Source organism: Acanthaster planci, linkage group LG02 (assembly GCF_054643075.1).
Source record: "Acanthaster planci isolate LZ-2023a linkage group LG02, COTS_SCS, whole genome shotgun sequence".
In the NCBI taxonomy this organism is placed as follows: domain Eukaryota; kingdom Metazoa; phylum Echinodermata; class Asteroidea; order Valvatida; family Acanthasteridae; genus Acanthaster; species Acanthaster planci.
Window position 1 is genome coordinate 22,687,709 of NC_141778.1, and position 25,477 is coordinate 22,713,185.

Here is a 25,477-nt window from a genome sequence, read left to right on the forward strand (position 1 = left end):
AAGAGGTAAAAGGCAGGGATAGTATGCAATTCGAAATGGCAGGTCTTAATACAGTTATGATCCTTTTCTTCAAACTTTCTTACTAGATAGGAGAAAAAATCAAGCTTTCCATCAATAAGGAAAAAAAAAAACAAAGAAGTTCTTTCAATCTTGTAATTACATTCATTTGTACATGTATCAGCTCACTCTGTAACCACGGGAAAATAGCATCTACATGCAGATCCTGTCAAACTGCTCTTGTCAAACTTCCCAATCAGTTTCCTGTTTCGGTAATCCCTTCCGGTCGCCTCCAGCTTGTAAGTCATCAACACCCCGGCCTGGCAGTGTGGCACCTTGCCCGCCACACCTGAATCATTCATTGGCAGTTTCCTCCCTGCTCTTGCAGTGTACCCTCATCAGAGCCCATGGATTTTAGCACCCTGACATGTGGTCAGCGAGGCACACAGACCACATCTCCTAGGGGAATGGACCTACATGTTCAGAGTCAACCTTGCCTAACATAAGTTATTTCCATCCATAGCACACCCTCACAACTGCTTGACTTTCTATCTCTTGTATCTTATTACTTAATAATCTTATTAATCTTAACATTACATATATATACCAAATTTCTCATCACCGCTTCCCCTGTTGTCAGCACTTGCATCATCTGTGCATCTTCAACAATTAATTTTTCCTTTTTTTTTTTTAAAGTAAGGTTTGTTTACTTTTGTACTGTAAATGAACCATTACATTGCATGAGGTTAGAATGGGGCCAAACAGTAAAACTCAGCTTTCAGAATGACTTGCATGTACACAGGTACATGTACGGGTACGTAGATGTATATGTACTTGCAATACTAAGACAGAGTTGACACCTTTGATATCCACATGTAAATCTGCCCTTATCATTGGCATCTTCTCAATTACCTCCGCTTTGACATACATGTATACATGTACATGTATTGTAGGTGTTAGTCTTAATTTGTTACCCTTGACTTAGCATGCAGTCAGCCTTCCTACAGGTACATGTACCTGATGAATGTACCACAGGCCAACAACTGCAACAAGTGCACAAAACTCTCAGACTGCAGCCTTGTTCAATTTTGCAGGTATCTGTTCCTCAATTTCCACACCCCCCTTCCACACTTTTTCGTTCGGGTATGCTTTGCAAACATTGACTTGGCTCCTGGTCAAGGTTGGCCTCTCAAGGCCTTATCTTCCTCCACTTTAAAATTCCATTGTGGCGGTTAATTGCCTGCGCGTTCTGCATCAGTAATCCCCACTGCCTCCTCAACGATCAGTTCGTGGTCACCAAGGTAATGCTTCAGTAAGAAGTTGACTAAGCATTTATAAGTGGCAGTATTTAGGGAGGGTGTTAAATTGCCATTTCACACCTCCAGCACAGCTTGCTGAGGAGCCTTTTTCAATATTACGCTTCGCTTCGCTTCGTGTGGAGGATACCTCTGTCTGCTGGAAAACTCCCAGTGTGGGCTCAAAATCAAGTAAGCTTTCCATCTTTATTTTGTAAATGTGTGAGGGGGTGCTTGGCTTCCATGAAGACTACATGTACATGTAACACACAAACGTGTACATGTATACGTGTACACTGTACATGTGCTGTATGTCCCGTAAAAATATTATCAAATACATGTGCAGTATGCAGAAATAGTGTACTGCTTTTGTGTACATGTATATGTAATGATGTAAAATATGCAAAAAGACCCACACATACGCGCGAACAACCCCCGGTTTTACAGCACCCCTGTTTCAGACCTTAACCAATTTTTCTCAGGTGTACCGTTCTTTCATCCACTAGGTTTTACGGCATCACACGCTCCATGGGTGCAGCACATGTACTGATGCATGTGTGGCACTTGCGTTATTGACCTCACCACTGTTATCAACCTTCCAGACACGTGGCAGGTGTCACAACTCCCAAAATTGCTCGTTTGACAGCAGGTCACAAGTAAAATGAGCAACATCCAGGATCTACCGGTACACACATACTTTGTATGTGGATAAACTGGCAACAGTGATGGATTTATGTAGAAATTGTGTCTTCTCAATCAAAAACTTGACAGTTTCACCTGTAATTTTAAGGTTTTGTAGGCCATTGAACTACTGTAGTATGTGTAGAGGATGCCATCATACGTTGCTCGATGGAGAAAGGGCATGCCAACTTATGGAAATGTTCATAAAACCCAAAATTAGATTTAAACTAAAAACTTGTCAACAAATGACACGGGTACGCAAGAAAAGGAGTGGAGTAAGGAGAGTTTTTCTGTGTCTAGTGCAATGTTGTTACCCTTTCAGAGTATTTGCCACCATGAGAGTTGAGCAGTGTCAGACTACGGACTTGACTCGGGCTTCTAATCCTTCTTTCGTATGCTCACATTGACGCATTGTTATCACAACCCAAAAGCTGTAGCCTGGAGTCCCCTGCAATTACCTGCATGGCGTCTCTCTGACGTCAGCCTTTCAGGAAACCTGAAAGGCTGCGTTATATATGTGACCTGCTCTGCAAAAAAGGGTTTTCAGTCGTACAGTGCCAGAACGTGTAATGGCCTGTTCTATTTGGAGAGGGCAAAATTTCCTTTAAAAATGTGATTTTGTGTTTTTTCCTTTAACAGCTTCTGTAATATTTATTTTTAGAATTTGTGACTGCAAACATGGATACTGATGAATAAAGATGAAAAATTAATCATTCAGTAGGAAATCCCACCATATACATTGTAACACCGTGTTTCCAGGCGCTACACTTTATGAGCTTTTTCTCAAAAAGTACTTTTAATAAATCTGAAAATGGGGATATACAAATGTCTATATACCGGTTTCTCCAGAACACAGCACACTACAGGGGTAATTCATATATCAAATGGTAGCTTTTGATGTACAGAATCCAGCCATACATGTGTATAAAAATTCGTAACCTGAATCTGGCTTCGTACCCATTTTTCTACAGCTGGTCACATATGGCTGTTGCATAAATTTGATGACAAATATTGTTGGGCACATTTGTGGTTGATGTAACCTAATCTGGCAATTGGCAGTGTTGTGTCGGCTTCTTTGACTTAGAATTTATCAGTACTATGCATGGAGGATTTTGGAGGCTAAATTGGTGATTGATTTCTCCATCTAATGTTCACCATGTTGTAAACAGTACATTGTGCGTCCCATCTGCTTCAGCCGATTTTGAATTTGGTCCATCCAGTGTCTAAACTTTTGTGACTGACATTAACCAGTCTGCAGTTGTTGCACATATATCGCAAATGTGTGTAAGCAGCTTTTTGGTTGCGAAAATTCAACTGTAGGCTAAGCGATATTTGGCTTTCACTCTGAGACATTTCCTCTTTTGCACCAGTGTAACCACTTACAATTTCTGTCTGTGTTGTCTGTCTGTGTTCCATCCCCCCAACCAGCGTTTGAGGTGATGTCCACGATATGATACGAGTTTCTTTGTGGTGCATTGTTATGTCAAATGAAAGGATCGCTTTGAATGAATAAATTGCTACTCTGTGCATGAATACATGTCTCAATAATTACATGTAGAGTCAGCCCGGAGCACACGGCTCGAATGCTCGCCGAGGATTGTGATTCTGTCTCTTGGATAACTTGGTAATTGTCAGCATTCCCTGACCTTGAGATTTTACGGTAACATGTAACAGTACTTGCTTGCTAAATATGTCCACATACTTTCTACTTTTAAAACTGGACATTTGTGATATTTTGCTCTTTCTTTCTGTTTCTGGTCGATCCTGTATACACCGGTAATTCTTACCAGTGTATGCACATGTTCCAGGCCACACAATACAATTTATAAATATTTTTATGATTATTACATAAATCTTAAGCAGAAGAAAGTACATGTATCGGTATGCTGTACTGGTGGATACATGTGTGTAGCCTTTACAATGCTTTCATTGTTGATTTTAAATGGTTTCACTACCAAGTACTTTTCAATGTTGTGTGCTTAGGGTTTGAACAGAGGAGTACCAGTGAGAAACGGCCAGGGCCTACAGATGTAGTGTGTACTGTACACAAGCGTGTACATTTGTTTGTCCATATCCATTAATTACAAATTGATCTGGGCACCTGCACAGGAGTGTAGTCAAGTCGGGCATGCTTCGGGCTGCAACTGTTGACAGGGAGGAAACTTTTTTTTGCAAGACCCCTTGGGACGCGGTCATTTGCCTGCATGCTCCACAGCCTTCCTTGGGCCTTCCTTGGGCTGACAGCAGCGGTGTAAACTCTCATGACAGATCACACAGTACCGACCGACTGATTAGTATTGCACGCTAATGCCCCCCCCAATTGATTGAGTCAACATCGCTCCAAAAAAGTGCCAGCTCAATCCCGAGCCAATTAGATTAATATTTAGCCTTTTTTTTCTTTTAGGAGAGGGGGCATTTGTTTGTTTGGTTGGTTTTTTTTTTCCCTGATGATAGGGTAGGTGATTTGAGAAGGTATGGTTTTCCCACCCACTACAAGCATCAGCAATGCTGCCTCTTTTGAAGAGGATTGCTCACGAAGCCTTGGCGCTTCACATTTATGGATTGCTTTCGAGGGTATTTTGTCAGGGAAAGTATTTTGTAAGTGCATTGCTGTGTGTCTTGGCCAGGAGGGGATATTTGTGTACTTTTCATGTATAGGCTGTTCAGACATGTGCAAATACACTGACCAATTGCCTGAATAAAGGAGGGATCATATTTGGAGAAGTGAAGGGGGAAACCTGTCCTGTGTGAGTATGTCAAACTGAAAGGAAAGAAGCGACTGAATTTATCTGCGCACAGTGGAAATCTCCCAGTGCCTTTATCATTGAAGTTGTGTAGGAGGGTGAGGTGCTCTCTGATCCCTTATGGAAGAGACTCTGTGGAGGTGTTTTCCTTTGGATGGGGATTTTGGGCAAGGAAACTTTCAGGCCATTTTTCTCTGTTGGATATGTAGAATTTTTCTGTTGGGTGGAGGAATAGGGGAAGGAGTTGAGTTAAGAACATCTCTGTCTTATACCAGTACACACTTGAAACAGACATACACACGTAACAGTGTGTATGGTCATTTCTTTAATGGCTTTCCAATATGGGCAATTCACCATAGTGCGCCTCCAAGAGTTTGCAACGCGCATCCAATGTGCGGAATCTGTCGACCCAATGCGTGTTTGGAAAGGGTCAACAGATTTCTTGCATTGTGATTGGTCAACGTGTTGCATACTCTTGGAGGTGCACTATTGTGAAACGCCTGTATTAAGAACCATTAGCAAATGTGAATGTTATGTGGTTGATGTTTTCCTTTTCATAGAGTGTCATGTGTGGCATAGTGCACTACTTTAATTTCCAGCCAAAACGGAGGAGAGTCATGACAGTTATCATTCTGTGACCAGTGCATTTCAAGTGCACATGTACAATACTGCACACATACATTTTACCCCCCTTCAATTTTAATTGCATTACATATGCTGCCTGGCTAGACCCGCCACCATGTAGTTCCTCCCAATCCAAGTCTGTGATTGTCTGGGCTATTTTGACACCTTGTGCCAGGTAAAGGCGCCGTAAGGTCATTTCTCTGTTGATGTGGCAAATGCTGAGCCTGTACCTGGCGTAACATACTCCAAGTCAGATTTGAAGTGAGAGCATTACCTGAATTAGTCATACATCATTGAGAGTATAACCTATTCCCCCCCAAAAGCTATTGATGGCAGAGACAATCCCGACCAAACTGTAACTGATGCAGCCAAGGGCTTCATTAAGGAACTCACGACCCGGATCAGATTGAGCAATAAAATCATCACAGGAAACCACAGGAGGACTGTAAAGACTGGCTCCTGTAACTGCATCATGTACCGGCATAGCGGATGAAAAGATATGGGTGTGCAGTTTATGTGATCACTGACATAGAAAGGAGCAATATTTAGGGGTTGCACTTCCCTTTTTTTCATTGGTTCCTTGCCATGTCAAAGGAATTGTTACTGAGTACCAAGTGCAAGGGGTCTGTTGAAAAATTGTCAGGTAACCACACATGCTCTACTCTCAGGCACATGGTACAGGACCTCGGTGTGATCTCCATGGAATTGTAGCTTCATTTCAATATCGACACTTTCCCCGTTACTCTGTTTTATACTCTGAGTTTCTTCCTTTTCTCTCTCCAATTAGGATATTTTGCTGAGGCTGGGCGGAGTCACAAGCTGGGACCAGTTAAGAGAAGCAGTGAGAGATGCCGTAGGAATCACATTACAAAACACAGTGAGTAGCTCTTCCATTCAGAGTTCATTCACAGCAGTACACAAAATGTTGGCTGTCAATTGTATAAACTTATACATGTGTATTTATTTTATTTTATTTTATGGCTGGGACAGTACATGAACGTCTTTCGGTTTATATTTCCAGTGGGGTCTGTTGATATACCAGGTACATGTAGGAGAATGAAGAATGTTCAGTTTTTGAGTGGGTGGGAGGGGAACCCATGGGATCAGGTAGGGACAGAAATCCAATCCACATACTGACCCACAACAGGTGGGACTTGAACCCGGGTCACAGAGATGGAAGACAAGTTCCACTGTGCAAACCTGACTCGCCATGTACATGGACATGTAATTTGTACATGTGTGAATTTCTAGCAAGTGCTTTAATGTCTTCCTGTGTGAATAAGCAATGGCTCAATTGTGTCTGCAGGGACGATAAAGGTATTTGTAACTTGCAACTGCATTCCAACTACGTGTACTTGCCCTGGATAAGAAGTAGAAGTAAAAAAGAAAAAACTTTAATAGAGCGAATGTGCACAAGGAGCTTTTCTGAGAAGAAATACTTGCTGAAAAGAACAAGGGAAGAACTTGCAGTTATGTGCAGCTTATAGGTATTTATCTACAGCACATGAAAGACTGTAAGAAAACAGTGTTGTGCCCAGGACTTTAACAATGTTGAGACTGGTGATTTCTTACTGACAGGCCGGCAGCATTACTTGTACATAAAAGTGGCTTTGGTCTCCTGTCGGTGGTGGTCTTTTTGGTACATGTACTTAATCCCTGCTGAGAAAAAATGTTGCTTTTGTACATTCCCAAACTAAACTGTGACTTTTGCAAATACAGTTAGTTTGCTGTCAAATCCATTTACTGTTGTTAGCAGCTTACTGTAGTTAGTGTCCAGTCCGCCATGTCCACCGGGCGCAAAAGAGCACGCGCGTGCTCATGAGCCAGAATTGTATGCGTCCGTACATCCCAGGAATCTGTCTCAAATGTCGCGACACTGAAAGAGGACCACTCAATGATGAAATCAAAGCTCGCTGACATTTCAATTACAACATATTAATCGCTCCCTCCCCCTGAGGATTTTGTGCACCAGATCGGCGCTGATCTCTCCATGCTTGAATTAGGCTTGTTCCATTTACATGTATCTAATCAGTGGTTTATAGTCTCAGGCCAGGCTTGTTATGAACAGTACTTTGATCAAACTACTTTCTTTTGTGTTATTTGATTTGATTTGATTATTTTTTTTTTAATAATTTTTTTGTGTGGTTATTTTGAAAGCAAGTCCTTGCCATGTCAGTAACGTCCCCTTGGACATCAAGAAGTGTTTATGCAAGCAGAGCTCTGGTCTTGCGTCACAAACGGAAGTGGTGTTGCGTCAATACTGTTTTCCACTTGTGTGTTTTTTTCTGTTTTTGAAAGTGAAATAAAATCCACATCTCAGAGCTTGCGTAAGGCAAATAAGTGGAGTGGACATAAGTGCTTTCAGTGAGCAGATTCTTTGACAAGGATGGGGTTTCATTTGTGGAAATACTGCTTCAACTGTGGCGAAGTTCACAATTTGTGAACAGATTGTGTGGACAGGGAAACATTGGAGCAGGTGTTAAAATATCAGGATGTGGAGTTGAGCAAACTACAATGTTTGTTCAAATGACATTGATTATCACACAAAATGTTGTAAAAACTAAAGCTTTTGTGATGGGCTGACTGGTTTTCTCACCTTTCTTGGGATCTGTCTCTCTCGCTCTTTTCACAGGAAGACTTGGTGGTATACCTGTCGGACATTGCTACTGGAACATTGGTTAGTCAGGATGGCCTAGCTGGTGTGGTACACACGCTACCCAAGTCAGGCCTTGCAGGGTAGGTATGAGGACCCCAGTAAACTCAACCGAGTGGGTCCGTGTAGGACCAAAAATATTCACCTATGCACACTGCCTTTTACACAAATCACCTATGATTTTGACTGGCCAGTGCCCCGTGTATTTTCAATCTTACGGTAGCTTGCACAACCTAGGTGTACATATACAAGCACATGCTTGTTGGAGATTTCATACTGAAGCCTATCAAAAAAATCAGGAGAAGTCTTCACATTTGAAATGCAGATTCTTTGAATAATTTCAGTGCGAATTGACAGGGGCCACCGTGCGATAAAATATTTATTGACGTATGACGTGAATTCACCTTTTTACCCGCGAAGACCTGAATGATCAAGGGAACCAGTAGCTCGTCATTTGTCAACCCCGTTGATTCTCATCAAGGAATTTCGACGCACAGAATCTCATCAGAGGGGATGACCTGCTCTTGTCTTGCCACGAGTGCTTCACCCCAGCTGACCAAGTCTGATTGGGGAGCCGTCTGATAATGGTACAGGAGGGTGTGATGGAATGCTTGGAGATAGAGTACAGCGATCTCTGGTCTCATTAATTTTTTTTTACAACAGAGGTCATCCACACCAATGGGTATAGGTCAAATGACAAAGCCAGCCAAACTACCCGGGCTCCAATTCCCATCAGGGTTGCCGGAGCTCTCTTAAGAACCACAAGTCTCCTTTCCCCCCTCCCAATTGTTTCTGTGCAAATAATTCATTCCTCCCTCCCTCCCCCCGGATTAGCATTCGTTGTATCATGCGCCAGCAAGCTCTCTCCCAGATTTAATTTGTGGCCGCTTGTTTTCGGAAGGAGCGGGTGATTATCTAGCTGATGAGTCTGGCATTGCCGTCTCGACGTTTGGGGAAGGGGAGTTAAAAACCACGGCCCGTTGCCTCCCTCTTTATTGTGTAAGAGTAGTCATAACATTTTTGCATGGTCTGGCTGCACTGTCATTTCATTGAAAGAAAAACCTGAACCTTTTTTTTTGTGATTAATGACGTCAGTGCTTTGTTTATTAAAAAGGAATGTGCAGATGCTCCCCTTGTCCTCGTCTGACCACGGTGCGATAGCAAACAATCCCGCTGGACCCTGAAGCAATCAAAGATCGTATTTATCACAGAGTTTCCCTTCATAAATACAAGGCCTTAATTTAAGTTCTCCAGGCGGACAGGCAGTACCAATGTCCATTCACTGCGGCCCACCAGGGGATGCCAATAAATTACAAACTCTCTGACAAATAATGAACTCATAAATTATACAAGGCCTAATTGAATCTGTCGCAGAGGAGTGAATTATGAAATTATGTCCAAAGCCAATAAAGCTGCACCCAAATGTACTTCTGACAGTAGTTTCCTTCTTGTACTTTTACACCCTTTGTGTTTTTCTTATATGCTGGACTTATAGAATGCTTTACAAAGTTTTCATTTTAGTGAATCGTAATAAATCCTGTTTCATTTTTTAAACCAAATGCCAGTGGATCTGTGCAAATGTCCATTTCATTTGAACTTTATTAGTTCACCTTTTTTATTTGCCATTATTAAATTCCAAGTATTAGGTGAGATCTAAAGCCACAAATCATGTGATTCATTAACTCAGGTCATGTGCTAGAACGCAATAGAAAAATTCAAGGATTACTGTTGTTTTCTCTGCAGTGGTTGTAAATGTCACGTCATTTGCAATCTCATGAGGCATTACATCTCGCAGCTTTCTGTAGCTGTCCTAAGAGGACAGCTACAGTGTGTCACAGTTTCAATTTTCTTCCCTTTTTTCTTTAAAACATCAAGGAGAGATAACTCAAACTCATTTTATTCAACAGTATTTTCATTAGCGAAATCTGGGTCCAAAAGCCCGTAATTCTGAGAAAAAAGGCTGGCATTCACCCTGTGGGCATAAAACAGAAAACGGAACGTAAGCACCGTGTCAGAGTGTTGGTTTTTTTTTCTTTTTTTTTGCATCTATGATAAGCATTAGTTTGATGAATTCTTGCCCTGAGTGCCTAATGGCGTTGCTCTGGTTCAGAGAAACGGTGCACCAGAATTACCTCCAACTTAGAGAGTGGTTTCCAAGATTGCCTGACCCAATTAAGTATATGATCACACACTTGGGTTTCCAAGAAGTCATTCTGAGATAGGATTATGTCCATTTTTAGGCATTCATCGAATTTCTCATCTACAAAACTCTTGCGACATTGTTTCAAATTATACAAGTGCTCCAGTGTCGAATTGTACATGGCAAGTCTTGATGTTTTTTAGGTTAACTAGCCAATTAGTTAGATCAAAGCTATTCGCTTTTTGTACGCTATATGCTGCTGCTATAAGCATGGAGATCCTCGAACTGGCAGTTTCACACAATTGAATATGGCCGGTTTAGTTGTTCCCAGTTTACTGAACCAGCTATATTTTTTTATGTAAAGCTGCTAGTTCAAGGCTTTCCGTGCCTGTGCAAAGAGCAAATACATGCTGGACGTTTGCTTACGTCCTCATTGAATATGTACCGCAATGCTTGCCTTTTCCTATCAAGTGGAATTCATTCACAGAACCTCTCCATCAGAACCTGCCCGATTGTCCAGCGTTGACCCGTTTCCCCTCCTCGAATTGACCAATCCCTACACCTCGAGGCCAACCCCCCTCCCACAATAAATGACCAGAAGCACCCGCTAAAGCATCCACTTTAGTCGGGACAAACGATGCAAGAGCAACAAAGAGCGTGTTTGCATAGGTAATGCAAGGACAGTCAGCTGAGGGGACACGTTACATGCACTTGAGGTTGCTAGTGGGCAGTAGTTTTAAGGCCAAGTGTTTTCTTTTAGCTCGATAAGAGGAGTATTCTTGGATTTCATACACTGAGTCATTGGATAAATGTTGTCCTTCAAACGTTGCCAGCCCAAAGTTAACGGACTATTTTGATAGACTGTGCAACGCTAAAAGACTGGGCCATTGTTTTCCTCAAGAAAAATTTATTTGGGAGATGCTTTCAGTATGATCAGTGCAGGAGTTTCATTTAGACACCTGACCTGTAAGAACAGATCAGTATGCAGCTCCTCATTATCATACACAGTTATCACCAGTAAAATATTGACGGACGTCAGTCCCATTCCAAGACAGTTACTCACGCTTCTAGGCCGTTCACTTTCAGTGTTTGTCTAAAACTATTAGTTTTCCCCGCCTGTTATGATTTCACATTCTGCTGTGATATTGATGCCCTCCTTGATGACGACGGAATGCGATCGTAATGTGTACAGAGGATCTCGTCCTCACAGGAAGTCTAGTGTGCCTCTCGCTGCAGCCTAGCTACATGTACGAGTCACCCTTATTCGTAGTTAAATTTTTAATAACACCGGAATCACACAGTTTCTTCATGTGAATTTCATAAGCTGTGTCTCTGCTCAGGATCAATTGCATCCGGTGCAGAGCAAAGAAGGAACTGGTTTGAGGAGTACTGGGGCGTTCTCTCTCAGGGGCATTCTTTTCACGATTTGCAGGAAGTGCACACGTGTACATGTGCCCTGCACGTTCCCATGCGTGACTGTTGTACTCTCCTGATTCCCTTTTTTGGGGTCCTTTTCTTCCTACAGGAAATGTGCTGAAGAGCAGCATCTAATTGTCGCCAAGGCGTTAGACATTGAGGATCCTCTCTGTGGCCTGCTACCCAGTGCATCGCCCACGCTCCCGGAAAACAGAACAGGTAGGCTGAAACTGCGAAGCTCCATATTTTGTATTTTTCTCCCTCTCCTAAAACAACTCTCAAGTAGAAAAATGTGTCTTCCTCCTGAAGCACGTGGGTGGATGAGATGTCCGCTTCGGATGTTTGCTGAGCTATCCAGATCTGCATTCTGAATTGTCAGCAGTCCTTGCTAAAACTTGCTAACGTTCAACAGTCTGTATACAGTAGCTGTCATTTCTAGACGGCCTGAAATTAAACTCTGTTAATTGAAGTAAATCAAAGTGGATAAATGTTTTGCTCTGAACAAAAAAAATTGATCCTCATTGGCCGAAGGATTTGAAACGAATGCATTGGATATTGCCATTTTGTGATTGCTGATCAAGTTAAAAATCTACTCATTTTGTGTTGATCCATTTTCTGAGTAATCTCCCCTAAAAAACTTTTGCCAATTGAAAGATTGGGTCAACCCTTTTCAATGTTTCTCAAGTGTCAATTTGTCTTGGTGATCTGGCTACTTTGATATGTAGCAATGAGTGTCCGGAAGCAGTAACATCAAATGACTTTTGTCTGGTTTGGTGATCCAAGAGATGGACAGGACAGAATATCCATTTCTTCCAATTTGTTGGGTGGAGCAGGAGTCACTCTGACACCTGTTGTGAGTGGGGTAAGCACTGAAGCAGACTTAAGGTCAGTTTATTGAGCACTGTTCTGCTCATTTATAAACTACAGGAAACCTCATCTTTCTTGCATTTCCCGTCCCCAACAGTTGTCTTTTCCAAAAAAATAAGGGCAATTTATTTGCAGTTTGCCCCAAAAGTTTGCTCTCTGGTTACACTTGCAAAATCTCAACCAGATACCTGGTTCAGTCTCCAATTACGTTGGGTGCTTGCGCTTTATTTTTGTCTGGAATCCAGAGAGACTGCATCTATTTACCATGTGTTCCTCAATGGAGGAGCAATGGCCCCTGGTCATGGTTTATCTTTACACTCTCAAGTATGCCTCATGAGGACCTCCTCTCTCTCGGTTCCCAGCATTCCCTGCTGTGATTCTATCTCGCTCGTCTTAATTACATCCTACTCAATACTTCTCCACTCCCGTTGGTTCTGATATTCCCAACAGCTTCTCTAAATTATCCTTCCCGTCTTCCTCCCCCCCCTCCCTCCCAGCCCCAATTTTTTCCTCCTGTACCCTGCACTGCTTTTGTGAACCTTCCATTTTTAATTGGCGAGGAATTGCCTTGGCGATTGCGATCAGAGTCCGCGTGCAATTGGTTACCGCGGCGAGTCGTCGGGACAAGGGCTTTCCTATCAGTCGAATATCGGGGGGGGGGCGGTTTTTGTCTGCTGGGCCCTCGGGCCGGCCATGGCTGGCTGAGCCAGGTAGATACTATCGATGCATTGCTGCTCGGGACTTCATTGCAATTCAGTATTTCTCATTTCACTGCTGTATATTTCGGTTGCTGTTTGGTTAAGTGGGCCTACGTCACTGTCAACGAAGTCGATGTATTTGTTCTTTCAGATATTTCTTCCTGTGTTGATACGGCATGCAAACAGTGCTATGTATATGTACATACATGTACGAGCACAGTAATTGCTGCATGTATTTCATTAAATGTACATTGAAGGAAGGAAGGGTGGAAATTATTGTTACAGTCAGAACCTACCACTGCATGTATGTCCTGACTAGTACTCTTGCGTATATTCCAAGGCTATATTCATCAGAGTTATAAATGAGCAGCTGCAAGGTACAGGCACTGAACTTCAGGATTCTTGCAGGTGCGCAATAATAATTTGTCCATGATGTATTTGCCATCTTTGCTTCCTGGGCAGGACCAGTACACGTACATGTATACGACTCAGTAGAGTCATGCCAGGCTCAAACAGCTAATTGTTTGTGGGAATGGAGACATTTCACATTGGCCCACCCCTGCCACAAATCCGAAGCCTTAACTTGTCCTCCTCACACCCCTGTCCTTCCCACCTCCACGTTTGACCACTGTATTGCCACAGACCTAACTTCTTTGCCTTCCTGCCCGCGAGTCTTCAACTACATGTACACAATATCCCGGCTCACTGACTAAAATCCTGATTCGATCACCACTAATTGAATTGGTGATCCAGGAGGAACTGCTGTAGTGTCAGTGTCGCAGTTTCGTCTTGTCCGTGTGGCGTCCCCCTGATCTGACCCATCCTTCTTGGCATCTCCCTTTGCATCCAGGATGACCTCCTTGTACAGCTAATCATTGAACTTTGCTTTGTTGTGTTGGCCAATGATGTTTGGGGACTGACGTGTACTTCTTCATAGTACATCTGCGTTACTGTGTACGTTTCCTTTCTCGAATGTCAGGAATTGTATGGTCAGCATAGGTACATGCATCGTTGAATCGAAGCTAGTGGTTCTCCTGTAAGGGCACAAGATGGACCATATACATATGCACACAGCCGGTTATAAAAACTGAGACTAGATTAGAGATGTACGCTGTATCTTTCTTGTCTGGTTTTAACGTCTTTGTCAGTTCAAAAATGGGTTTTTCATTGCATAGCCTGGTGTACACTCTGCTTGACAAATAACATACCAGTGTGTATGTAAGTTTGACAGTCAGCTCTTGCAAGCAATAACCGCCACCTTTCATTCACGCTGTACAGCCTATCAACTTCAAAAAAGTATAAGAGAAATAAGTAGGCTAAACTTCAAGGTGTATTGTGTTTAAGTTCATCACAAGTCAAATTACAAAGAAAGAGGATAGTGTTCGCCCACCCAGAGAAACAGCCTGGTAGCATGCCAAGCCGTATGCATCCACGTTGTGCTTAAGAAGAAGTTGCCAAGCTTGGCCTTTTTACAAACATGTTTAAGTTTCACCAATCTTATTTCATGTTGGATTAAAAAAAAATGAGAAACATTCTGTTTACATTCAGTGTAAACATACATACACATAGTACCTCCAAAAACATATTGATGACTTTCAAATCCCCAGTTTCAATGTGGGGACCAACAGGTGAATTTATAATAGCCCATGGATATTAGATATGAGGGAAGTACATGTAGGAACCCCACTGCAGTTGAAAGATTGAACATGCTCTCCTGCCTGGACAACCTGAATGTCAGTAAGGGGAACAAGAGATGAGCGTGACCATTTCTTACCATCTTAGCGCGTGCTTAGCTGAATGTGATGCACGTATACGTCTGCATCACGACCAATTTCCATTTTCAGCACCGACATATATACTGCGCTTGGAAACTGCACTCTCCATTGAAATCTGCACGCGCATGATAGCAATTAAAATTGGACAAATGAACGAAGCAGCAAAATAAACCAAGTGACCCAGATGTACACTGTACTTGATTTGATGAGTGTGGATACATGTATCGTGAGGGTTTGTTCACTAATGAAAGGTTCACCAACTGGTACACGTACACTGGCAGACACTGACTGACAGAAACGATCAAGAGATTGTTTGAATGCAGTTAGCATTTTCTTAGACCCTTGGCTAAATTAATGCATGACTTTGTACTATACCCTAATTTCTACTACTACTTAAAGTGTGTGAGATGAATTCATTTTCACAAGAAGATGGTACATGTGACCGCCGGAAATCCAGGCCGTCTCTCATGCACGATCTCTCTGCCAGTATCAGCATGGTTGATGTATTGATTACACGAGCCGCCTGACACTTTGTGTTTCTAATTGGCTCCGTCCTGTAAACATTAACAGACTTGGGAAATTAAACAAGGCTTTGGCTCGGTTGCACCCCCCCTCTTCATCTCAACACCCAACAACCGATCCAGATGTGCTGCCAAAGACCTCTTGATACAGATACATGCATGTTACATTCACATTCTCGTGTCTGAAAAAAAAAGTTACATGTATGTGACCCAATCTAACAGCAAGAATTGCATGTCGTCGTCTGTGCACTTTTTGAGTAATACAAGTCTTGGAAGAAATTTCATAATGTTGCACAATAAAACTAAGGTGGAATGGTTGTTATTTCAACCACATAATTTGAGTAGCTCTGTGAAAACTGATTCATGTCAAAATGAAGAACAGAGTAAAACTCTTAGTGCTAAATGAAACACCAAGGCTCATTTTGTGGGAACTGGCCTCTGATTCATACTCACATGCCAATGCCATTTCCAATACTCAAAGTAAAATAATAATAAAGAAAACTGTCAATTATTATTGGAGGGAATGACACTAGTGATGTGGCTTTTGATGAGTAAATAAGGGAAACTATTAATATATTACAATACATATCTGGCATCTGTTGACTTGTACTTGTTTTTATAAATTTTTTTAATCACAGTTTGGATGTGATGTTACGTTCATATTACATCATATGTATCCATCAAAAATTAATATTTCAAAAATGGATTTGTGCCGGGGAGATGTAAATTAATTTTTGGATTTTTGCCTTGCCCGACGTGTATTTTAACACTGTATACTCGGCGTATGCCCCCGAGAGCTTGTGAAAAACCACAAGCGTACTAGGGTGGGACTCGAACCCACGACCTCCAGCTTACTAGTGCAGACGTGTTAACCACTCGACTGCCGAGCTTGTCGGTGTCAGCTAGCTGGTTCGAGTCAGATGTAGCAGCGGGTACTGTGAACATCTCCCCGGCGTAAATCCATCTTTGAAATAGTTGTTCACAGTACCTGCCGCTACATCTGACTCGAACCAGCCAGCCAACACCGACAAACTCGGTGGTCGAGGGGTTACGATGTCTGTACTAGTAAGCAGGAGGTCGTGGGTTCGAGTCCCACGCGAGTACGCTTGTGTTTTTTTCACAAGCTCTCAGGGGCATACACTGAGTATACAGCATTAAAATGCACGTCAGGCTGGGCAAAAATCCACAAAATTTAAAATTATTATACTGGGACATTTTTGGCTTTCTGTATGTGATTAATGCATGTATTCATGTTCTTTGAATTTTTTTAAAGTGATAAAAAGGAACAGAGATGTTCCTGTTACACTTCTTCACAGTTATGGAAACAATGCATGTAGTGATAATTCAGCTGCAATGAAGCATTATTGCCTAATGGGCAGCTGAATATTGTTACAAGTCAAAAGGTCATGCTGTTGAGAAAATATGACCCAATGTACATTAATACCATACATTAAAATGTCAATTGTGAAATAGTACCCCGACTAAGCCCCACACCATTCACGATTAACAGGCACGATTGACAAATTCGAAAAACAAGAATGCATCTGGAAATTCTTGCCAACTGTCTGGCCCTGAGAGTATGTCAATATTTTTACATCCCTCTTCTGTGAGCTCAATTATGAAGCCAGGTGCCCTGAAAATACTCGGACGAGAGAGAGAGCAAAAGGAGAAAGGCAGAACACTCTTGGGGACTCTACCCGCATTAGCATTAATATATTCAAAAAGAAAGAAAATTCCGGGACTCCCGGAAAAGTTGACAGCCAGAAAATGTATACTGTACGTGTCACCTTTGTCATGGCCTGTTATTATTGCACGAGTTGTTCTTTGCCACCAAGGAAAAAGGACAGTCTCCAACCAAGGCAAACACCGTAGCTACTGCAGATCGATCGGACAGCGACGCTCGTGCAAGAATCGTATTATTAACTTTGGGGAGGGCAGTTCAAACATGCAGGGAAAAAAAAAAAAAATAGACTGGCCATGCATTTTGATCAGCCATGTTTCATTCATGAGCCATTTTGTCTGTGTTTGTCGAGAGGTCCGGGTATGGCCTAATCTCACGCTCTTATGGTTTGTAAATTTGTCTTGCTCCTCCTTCCCAAGAGGGGAAGGAGACAGTGAAACTCCGCTTCTTCTAAATGTACCACTCAGCCCTTCTAAGTGGATGGTTCCTCTTTCCCACCCCTGCCCCAGATTACAAGCACATGAATCCTCTACTCTGCCCAGAACTGATTCGTTTCCACGTCGCCCTGGTTTGTATGAAATTTTGAAAAGACAAAAATGTGCCTTGATGAAACAATAAGGTAATCATATTTGCTACCCAGTGACGTCATTTGTTCATTTTAACAGACCTCCCTCCAGAAAACCTTGGGTTGAATGTTTTTCTCCCTTCCTCTTCTGTCAAAGCCCAGCTGTGGAAAGCTCTCTAAGCTGGATTCTGACTTCACGCTCTTGATGTTCTTTTCCTCTGAGCACTGGTGTGCAACTTTTGCCTCGCTTCAGCAGATTACCCTATACTTTTGATTCCAGTTGTTTCTCTGTTTTGTTTCTTTACTGCTTATGAGTGCTATCACAATTGAAATACAAATCTAAAAAATCTCAGGTCGCATGGAAATTCCTCCTTTTAACCTCTTCTCCTCCCCCCCCCAATTTACGCCCATGCCCACGAGTGCTTGATTTCTGCGCTCCACCTCTCAGACCTCCCCTCCCCATCTTGATTGTCAGTACCCCCCGTACTGATCACGCATTCGTTCCCCACCCCCCATTCTTTTTTTTTGTTTCCCAACACATTCATCATCAGCTTTCTCTCTGTGTCTGTCTTTGCCTCGGCTTCCGGCCTCATTCACCTGAATAGCGCTATCAATACAGCTGCCTCTGGAAAAAAAAATCTCAGCAAAACAAACTCCAGACGGGTCGGGAATTTTCCTCAAAGCTTTCCCCATCACTGTCCTTTTTTTTTTTTTTAATATTTTCACCCAGAACGCGCTACATGCGCAATCTGACCTAATTTAAACACCCGGCAGCGGACTGCTGGTTTTCTGCTTGCCTTTTGAAGAGGGCCAGTATCAAAAAGAGACCCACCGTGTCTTCAAAGGTGTTGACCGCACAGCTGAAAAGGAGATTCAAGAAAACAAATGCAGTAGTTGCATCATATTTCTCTTCAAATTTGTGCTGTGCATGTCTGTGCAAATGGTATATACATTCCAAGCATACTGTGAAATGTACCGTTACAGTTCGGTCTATTGATTTCTAGGACTGAGACCGTTACATATCTTCCAGTATTGCTTGAAAACAATGCATCTGCAGCCTACTGTTGGGCAGACTGGCCACTTTCATCCAGAGTATCAACAGTAACTTACACTCCAACACTGCAACACTCCAACACTACTCTTATCTTTGTGTAATCCACAATTTTACAAAGTGGCCCATTTTTATGATGGAGTTGTTAAACTGAAAATTTTGAATAGCATTTCAGTCAGCATATCGGAGTATACATGTATTTGGTTCACAAGGTCATCCCGTTTGTAGTGCCATTTGTTTTTATAGAAAAGTGGGATAACACAATTTGTGGCACAGTGATTTGGGTTAGAGTGTACTGCTTTAATTTTCAGCCCATTTATCCATGGATCCTTCATCATACACATATATATTGCCTGCAGCCCTGGGATATCTGCTGATGATGGTTTATTGCAAGTAACGCCTGGAAACCCTGGCAGTTATGAAATTATTGTCTCCATAAAAGAGTTGGGGGGAGGGGAATTTGCCCTTGCAAGAGGAGTGGTGTGGCGGCGGATGTTGGTTGTCGCTCACAAGGCTCTGACCCGTTTCTCGGCATTTGCCAAACCGCCCACCACCGTCGTCGGCGAAGAAGGGGGTGAGAAATTACCGGCGTTGATGCAGCGGCCCAGACATCTGAGACCGCAGAAGCGGGACACGGCACACATGTTCCCTGGACCCACCATGCTGCCTTAATCCAATCATCGCCGCCACTAATCCAATTTGGCTGCTTCACGGATCTTTAATTTGTGTATCGAATAGAGGCGAGCGCAGAGAGAGAAATGATTTTGTTATAAAGTGCTTCCAATGGCTGCTTAGTTTAAAGTTCAAAAACCCGGGGAACGGTCGTGTTCAAATATTCCTGGAGATTTTGTGTGTGTGTACATGTATGTGTGTGTGCGCTGCGTTCAGCGTGTGCGTGCAGTCGTCCTGTAAGCCAACAGCGCTGTGGACAGTAGGAGTAGGAGGGGAGAAAAAAAAGTGGCTGTAATGATGAGAATCGGAGTGTCAGAAATGGCATCACTTAAGGGCCTAGATCAGCGCTGATGGTCGAGTCAGGAGGACACACATCAATCGGCGTTTTTGTGACTGCCACACAATAAAGGGCTATCCACACGGGAAATCCAGGCCCGAGCCAGGGTGTTGCACGCTCACCGGATGAGGCTTGTGTAGTCACGATTCGTGAATAGCTTGCTGTGCTGAGCCCGGAGAATAGAGCCAGGAATGCCGAGCCACCGCCAGGCCTCCTGAATCGTAATCCAGAGCAGTCCATTCTCTGCCCTGTTTTCCTCTTGTCACCGCTCTTTGGCTGTTTTTTTTTTTTTCAAAGGAGGCATTCCTGGACGTGACCCGTGGATTTCCAGCGGATTGTCTGGGAGTGTTTTTAATCGTGAGGAGTGGATCCGGATATTTTGCTGGTGAGGGACCGATGATTCTCACGAGGCCCGCAGCTGTTGAACCCATTGCACGAGGGATGATTGCGAAGAGGAATTTACATATTGTCCCGGGGACGAGCAGTTTTTAATTGAACGAATCTGGGCAAATTTGCTCCAATTGGCTAGATCTGTCAACATCTGCCTCTAAGCTCACTATTTATATTTATAAGTGTGCTGCAGAGATGCAATATTTACATGTATTTGTACAGTATTGTCTGGTTTAATATAAATGCTCAATTTTATTCTCCTGGAGCTGATTTTGACAAGGATTTCTTCTCAAAGCAGTTGTAGGGAAAAAACTCAAAATCTGAAATTTCTTTGCTGGTTTGCCTGCACGGAGTGAGGAAATCAGTACAATCCTTGAATTTTTTTCTCAAGGCTGTTTAAAGTAATTGCACTGATCGCTCTGTATGATGGTATTCTCAAGATCTAGCAGTTTGTAAAATGGGGACAAAATTAAAACCCATTTCTTTGAACATGTTGTCGTTTTCAGGACAAGTTTCAATTCAGTTTTCAGCTGAACATATAACAACTCTTTTTAAGCCATTCTTTTTCATCTGCTTTGGTCCACAGTTGCTTGCATCCCTGTGCTAGGGTCAGACAACGCCAGGCTGGTGGGCATTATTGCGGTGAGTACAAGGTTGCTTTTAGTTTTTATCTGAGGATACATAGGAGCAGTTGTGGTCAGGAAATGGAGCGAATTGCCTTGTGTGGTATTTTACTGCAGGCAGGGCCAGCTTAAATGTATCGGTACATGTGTGTATGTATGTACATGTATTTCACTCGTAGCATGAGTGTTCAAGCCCAACAGTTGTCAGGATTTCAAAGATGTTTCCATCCCAATGACATCAGTGCATTTTGGCTTCGCGTGGCTTGATAAGCACAGTCCCTTATTATGTCCACTCTCATTGTTATGTAATTGTGTGTGCCATCACAGTCGGGTGACAGTGCAGAGGTTTTTTTGTTGCTTTTAACCTGAGAGTGCATTTTCTTTTAAAGTGACACAAATATCATGAGAAAAATCATCAATGCACTGCGTGCACGAGTATGCTTAATCGAGAAATATGCTGAAAATGGCAACTTGGCCGGATCATACGTAAGAGTTCCATTCTGTTATTCATCCACTTCCTTGTGAATGTATGCCCCAGGTACGCACACCCTGCACTGTAAAAACTCTGGTGTTAAAATCAGCACTTTTTGGTGTTATCAGATGACCACACCATAGGGTGTTACTTTGACACCGATGATGTTACTTTGCACACCTATAAGTGTTACAATGTACTGGAGGGTGTTACACCAAATAACACCAAAATTTGTTTTGTTTTTCAACACCCGTGAAAAGTGTTGGTGTTGTCCTCTGATAACCGGGGGGGGGTGTTAAATTTAACACCCCAGTTGTTTGCAGTGTGGTCAGTGACATTGTGCACTGTGTGTGATTGAAACCCCCCCCTTGGAATGCTTCTCTGCCTGAAAATGATACTGCTGCTGAATTTGTGTGTGGGCCAGTGTACGTGTGGCTTTCACATAGGCACAAGGGTAGTCAAAGGGAAAGTGCGATTGCATGGATTTGCCTCAAGCTTTGTGCTGGATTATTGAATGCATGCATGCGGTCAATTGACTCATGCATTAGTGAGTAATTAAAACAAACGAAGTAAAGTTTTCCCAGGCGGGCAATCAAGTGTTTCTGCAAGCCGTGTTTGTCCAGCTCTTCTCGTCATCTTTGGTTTTGGCCCTCAGGCTTGTTGGAAGACCACTTTGGGACTGCGGCCCTAAAGGGAAGTGCCCATCTTCATTTCGCATCGCATCCTCGATTTCCCCCTGGTGTTAGTCGGGAGGGGGGGTCTTTCGTGTTCCCTCAATTTACCCGTTCGTCAGCAGAATGTGTTTAACATTTCCTTACTGCAATGCAATGCACTCATCATTCTCCAGCTGATGATGTCCCGGCCTTTCCTACTGTCATGAAATGCCATTGTCCAACCCCCCCTGTCAAAGAGCGGTGAGGTGATTGTGGGTTTTTTTTCAGCACCCGGTGACAAATTGCCCAAATGGTGGGGAATCAATCGCTGACTTGCCCATGGGCGTCAGTGATGAAGACCTCAGTATCGACTGAAGAGGCTTGGCAGCAGGCAGAGACATGCGAGGACCCCACTGAAGAGAGCTCCTCCACACTCACTGCAAAAAAGATTACCTCCCGTTCTTGGACTTTTTTTTTTTTTTCATCCTCGCTGGCGAAAATCTCTTGAGTGGAAAATAACATTTCCGACCAACGGAGCTTTTTAACTCTCTGTCGCTCTCTCCGCTCTGGAGTGCACTCGCCTGACTAAAGAAAAGTCGGGGCCTTCGGGGCAGAGCGTGGATCACACGTCCAATTTTCCTCCTTGCAGACGTTGAATGAGCATCATTAGAAACGATTCCAGTCGCCTGGCTGAATTGGGGGATGATTTTTTTGTGCACCCATTCCGGTGCACACTCTGTACATGCTCGTCCTAGGCTGTGCCCCATGATTTCAGGCCTTGCAATAGACAGCGAGCAGTGACGAGGAATACTCATAAGTCAGTGTCATCTGTACTCCCCGCATTGTAAGTGGAGCATTCGAAAGAAGAAAAAGTGCAGCGAACGACAGCAGTACCACCGCCTGGACGGAGCGGCCCCCTCGCGAGCATTCAGCAGCTGCTCTTTTTTGCATTGGGGAGGGAAAAAAAGGCATCTTCCGCACACAGAGACTTGGAATTCAAGGGAAATGAGCAGGCTGTGTAAAGTGTGATGAACCAATCTCCACTGCATCTCTGATGGCGGAGGAGGATTCGGACTGATGTTAGCGTACCAAAACTGAAGGTAAAAGCTCAGGCTTGTGAACATTGGGGTATTCAATATGATACTTGATCACAGCAGAGGCCTCTGAGATTCTGTCAGGATCAAAATGCCGACATTCAGTTTGTAGGAGTTTCCTGCATTTGACCAATATTTACATTCCTTGTAACATGAACAATTAACTTTTGCCTTTTTTACTCCTGGATCACTTGCTGCATCGATCATGAAGTGAATGAAAATGGCCTGCACTTCACTCAGGCTTTATGTTGTCTGGACGCTTGTAAACTTATTACTGAAACTCCCAAGGCAAAATTTTGCGTTCCTTGTTATCCAGTTAAAAAAATCAAAACTTCTAAAAAGGAATCCTCTGTTTAAATGCAGACTGATATGAAATTAAAAAGAATTTGTTTTGCAAACAGAGCTTCAAAATGAACATAAACTTTTCATCTTTGGTGCTAAATTTTGCCCATTGCGGACATGTGCGTTTAAGAGCAGGCCATGAGATATTGCCGACATAAAATGTCCACTGTAAATAGTGGCAGCAGTGCACTGACCAAAGGCCAGATGTATTCGTTGTGACAGTGAATGATTGATGGCCTTTCTGGGAGCTCAAGCTCAGGTGACAGCTCAGTTGGACCTGTAAATAGATCCCTATCAGGAAAACGAAAAGATGAAATGAGCTCTCCTGAATGTCTTGTAAAAATAAAGTGCAAGTACTGCTAACAATTGGTGTGAAAAACTGTGCCAGTCCCCACCATTCAGAGGAGATTTGTTGGTTTTAAGAGGGCATGTGTTCACAGTCCAAGGAATTTCAGGACAGCTGGTTTCAGAGACATCGTGGAAAAATTTCACAAGCTACCTGTACAGTGGGTGTGGACAGGACTCAACCCCCCCTCCCGACCTACTTATTTAGTGAGCACTGCGCAAATCGTCTCTGTGCCCCGGCTTATTTGTATTCCAATTTGTAGCGCAGTTGCCAGGTTTATTCACGATTGGCATACACGTACATGGGGTAAGCAGTGTGTCGAGCAGATTGTCACGGTAGAGACTTGAGTTTGTTTCCCGTGTACACGGACAGCACATGTAGCTACAATCCTGGTCAAATCTTGATGGGCACCCCACCCCCAGGCTCCCTCTCAGTGTTGGGTCTCACTAGTGCGGTCTGTGCTCCAGCTCCAGATGACAACATGGACGGGGGAGAGGGAGTGGGAGACCTAGAAAGAGTATGGCTATTGACGTGCGTCCCAACAATTTTGTCCAGTCTGAGTTTTACATACGTGCCTACTGGTATTATTTGTATGGGGAAAGGTCCTGCTGACGTTCTGTCCTTGGATACGGTCAATAGGACAATAGAATAAAGGACTCCAGATTTCACCTTTGTTAACTAACAATGGCAGCAGGCTGACGTATTAGGGATATTTAGCCAATAGTGCATAGAAATATTTATGAATTATCTATGCTGCTCAAAGACAAGATTGTCATGATTGTATTTCTTCACCTTCACCGACCAGAGCATGTACCGTTAAACATGCCCTCAAAAACGGGGCGCTCATGATGTACATGTATACATGGCACAGTAACAACGGTGCGTCACAACACATCAGTAAAGAATTTGAGTCTCCAACTTTCTTTTGGGGCTTTTGATGAATCATCGTTGCATTTTTTTCAAGCCAATAACGGAATTACGAAATGAGAAAAATCCCACAGGATTGTAAGTTATTTCTGTACCAGAATGGGCCTTTCAAATTCAAAAATGCATCAATTTTGGACAGTTATGGGACAAAATGCCATGGTGCATTGTATACGACGAACTTACTCCTACCACATAGTTGTGATCAGACATGCATAATACAAAATTAATATTTTTCTTCCTTTTTATTTCACTTGCACATGTACAATTTGTCCAAAATATACCTTCCCTTCAACCGCCAGCCGCCATTTGATGTTTTCTAAGAACAATGCTAGAAAGCACATGCAAAATGACATGGTATATGTGCATACACACCTTTGAACCAATTCAGACAATCCTCACCAAATCTCGTCGGTCACCCCACCCCCCTCTCAGTGCGGGGTCTCGCTGCGTGGTCTGCGCTCCAGCTCCAGATGACAACATGGACCGGGGGAGTAGGGGACCTGGAAAGGATATGGCTATTGACAGGTGTCCCAACAATTTTGTCCATGACCAGTAGTGACAGTAGAGCCACATCATAATATAGCTATAGACACAGTATGCACTTATATGCAGTATTTGTGTTGATTGTTACCCTATGCCTTCTCCATATGTGTTATTTTCTCTGATGTACGCTGTATACATGAACTGGAGATATACCGGTACATTGTGCTCGCTTAACCCCTTGACGATGGGAATTTCTTCCCGAAAGCCGACTCCAAGAATTCCAGCCTCGCTTGGCCATGAAGGCCACCTGCCAAACAGCAGATTCTTGGTTTGTGGCCCTGCGTGCTCTGCACGCTTTGAATTACACGGTGAAAAGGCTGACTGTTCGTTGGCATGCAGCTCTACTCAAGCTTTCACATTCCTGTTGCCT

General features: G+C 43.1%; 1 protein-coding gene across 14 annotated transcripts in view; it reads left to right on the forward strand.

Moving 5' to 3' along the window:
* LOC110976225 (cGMP-dependent 3',5'-cyclic phosphodiesterase-like) overlaps window positions 1–25,477 on the forward strand; it is a 131,456-nt gene that overhangs the window by 39,853 nt on the left and 66,126 nt on the right. For 12 of the 14 annotated variants that reach the window (XM_087133854.1, XM_087133850.1, XM_087133852.1 and 9 more), the window contains 4 exons: window positions 6,129–6,218; window positions 7,974–8,077; window positions 11,660–11,769; window positions 20,694–20,749. In XM_087133854.1, coding sequence (XP_086989980.1) covers window positions 6,129–6,218; window positions 7,974–8,077; window positions 11,660–11,769; window positions 20,694–20,749 — 360 coding nt within the window. Of the gene's footprint in view, window positions 1–6,128; window positions 6,219–7,973; window positions 8,078–11,659; window positions 11,770–19,327; window positions 20,103–20,693; window positions 20,750–22,490; window positions 22,956–25,477 lie in introns of those variants that run through there. The other 2 variants (XM_087133855.1, XM_087133856.1) reach the window with 2 other exon arrangements.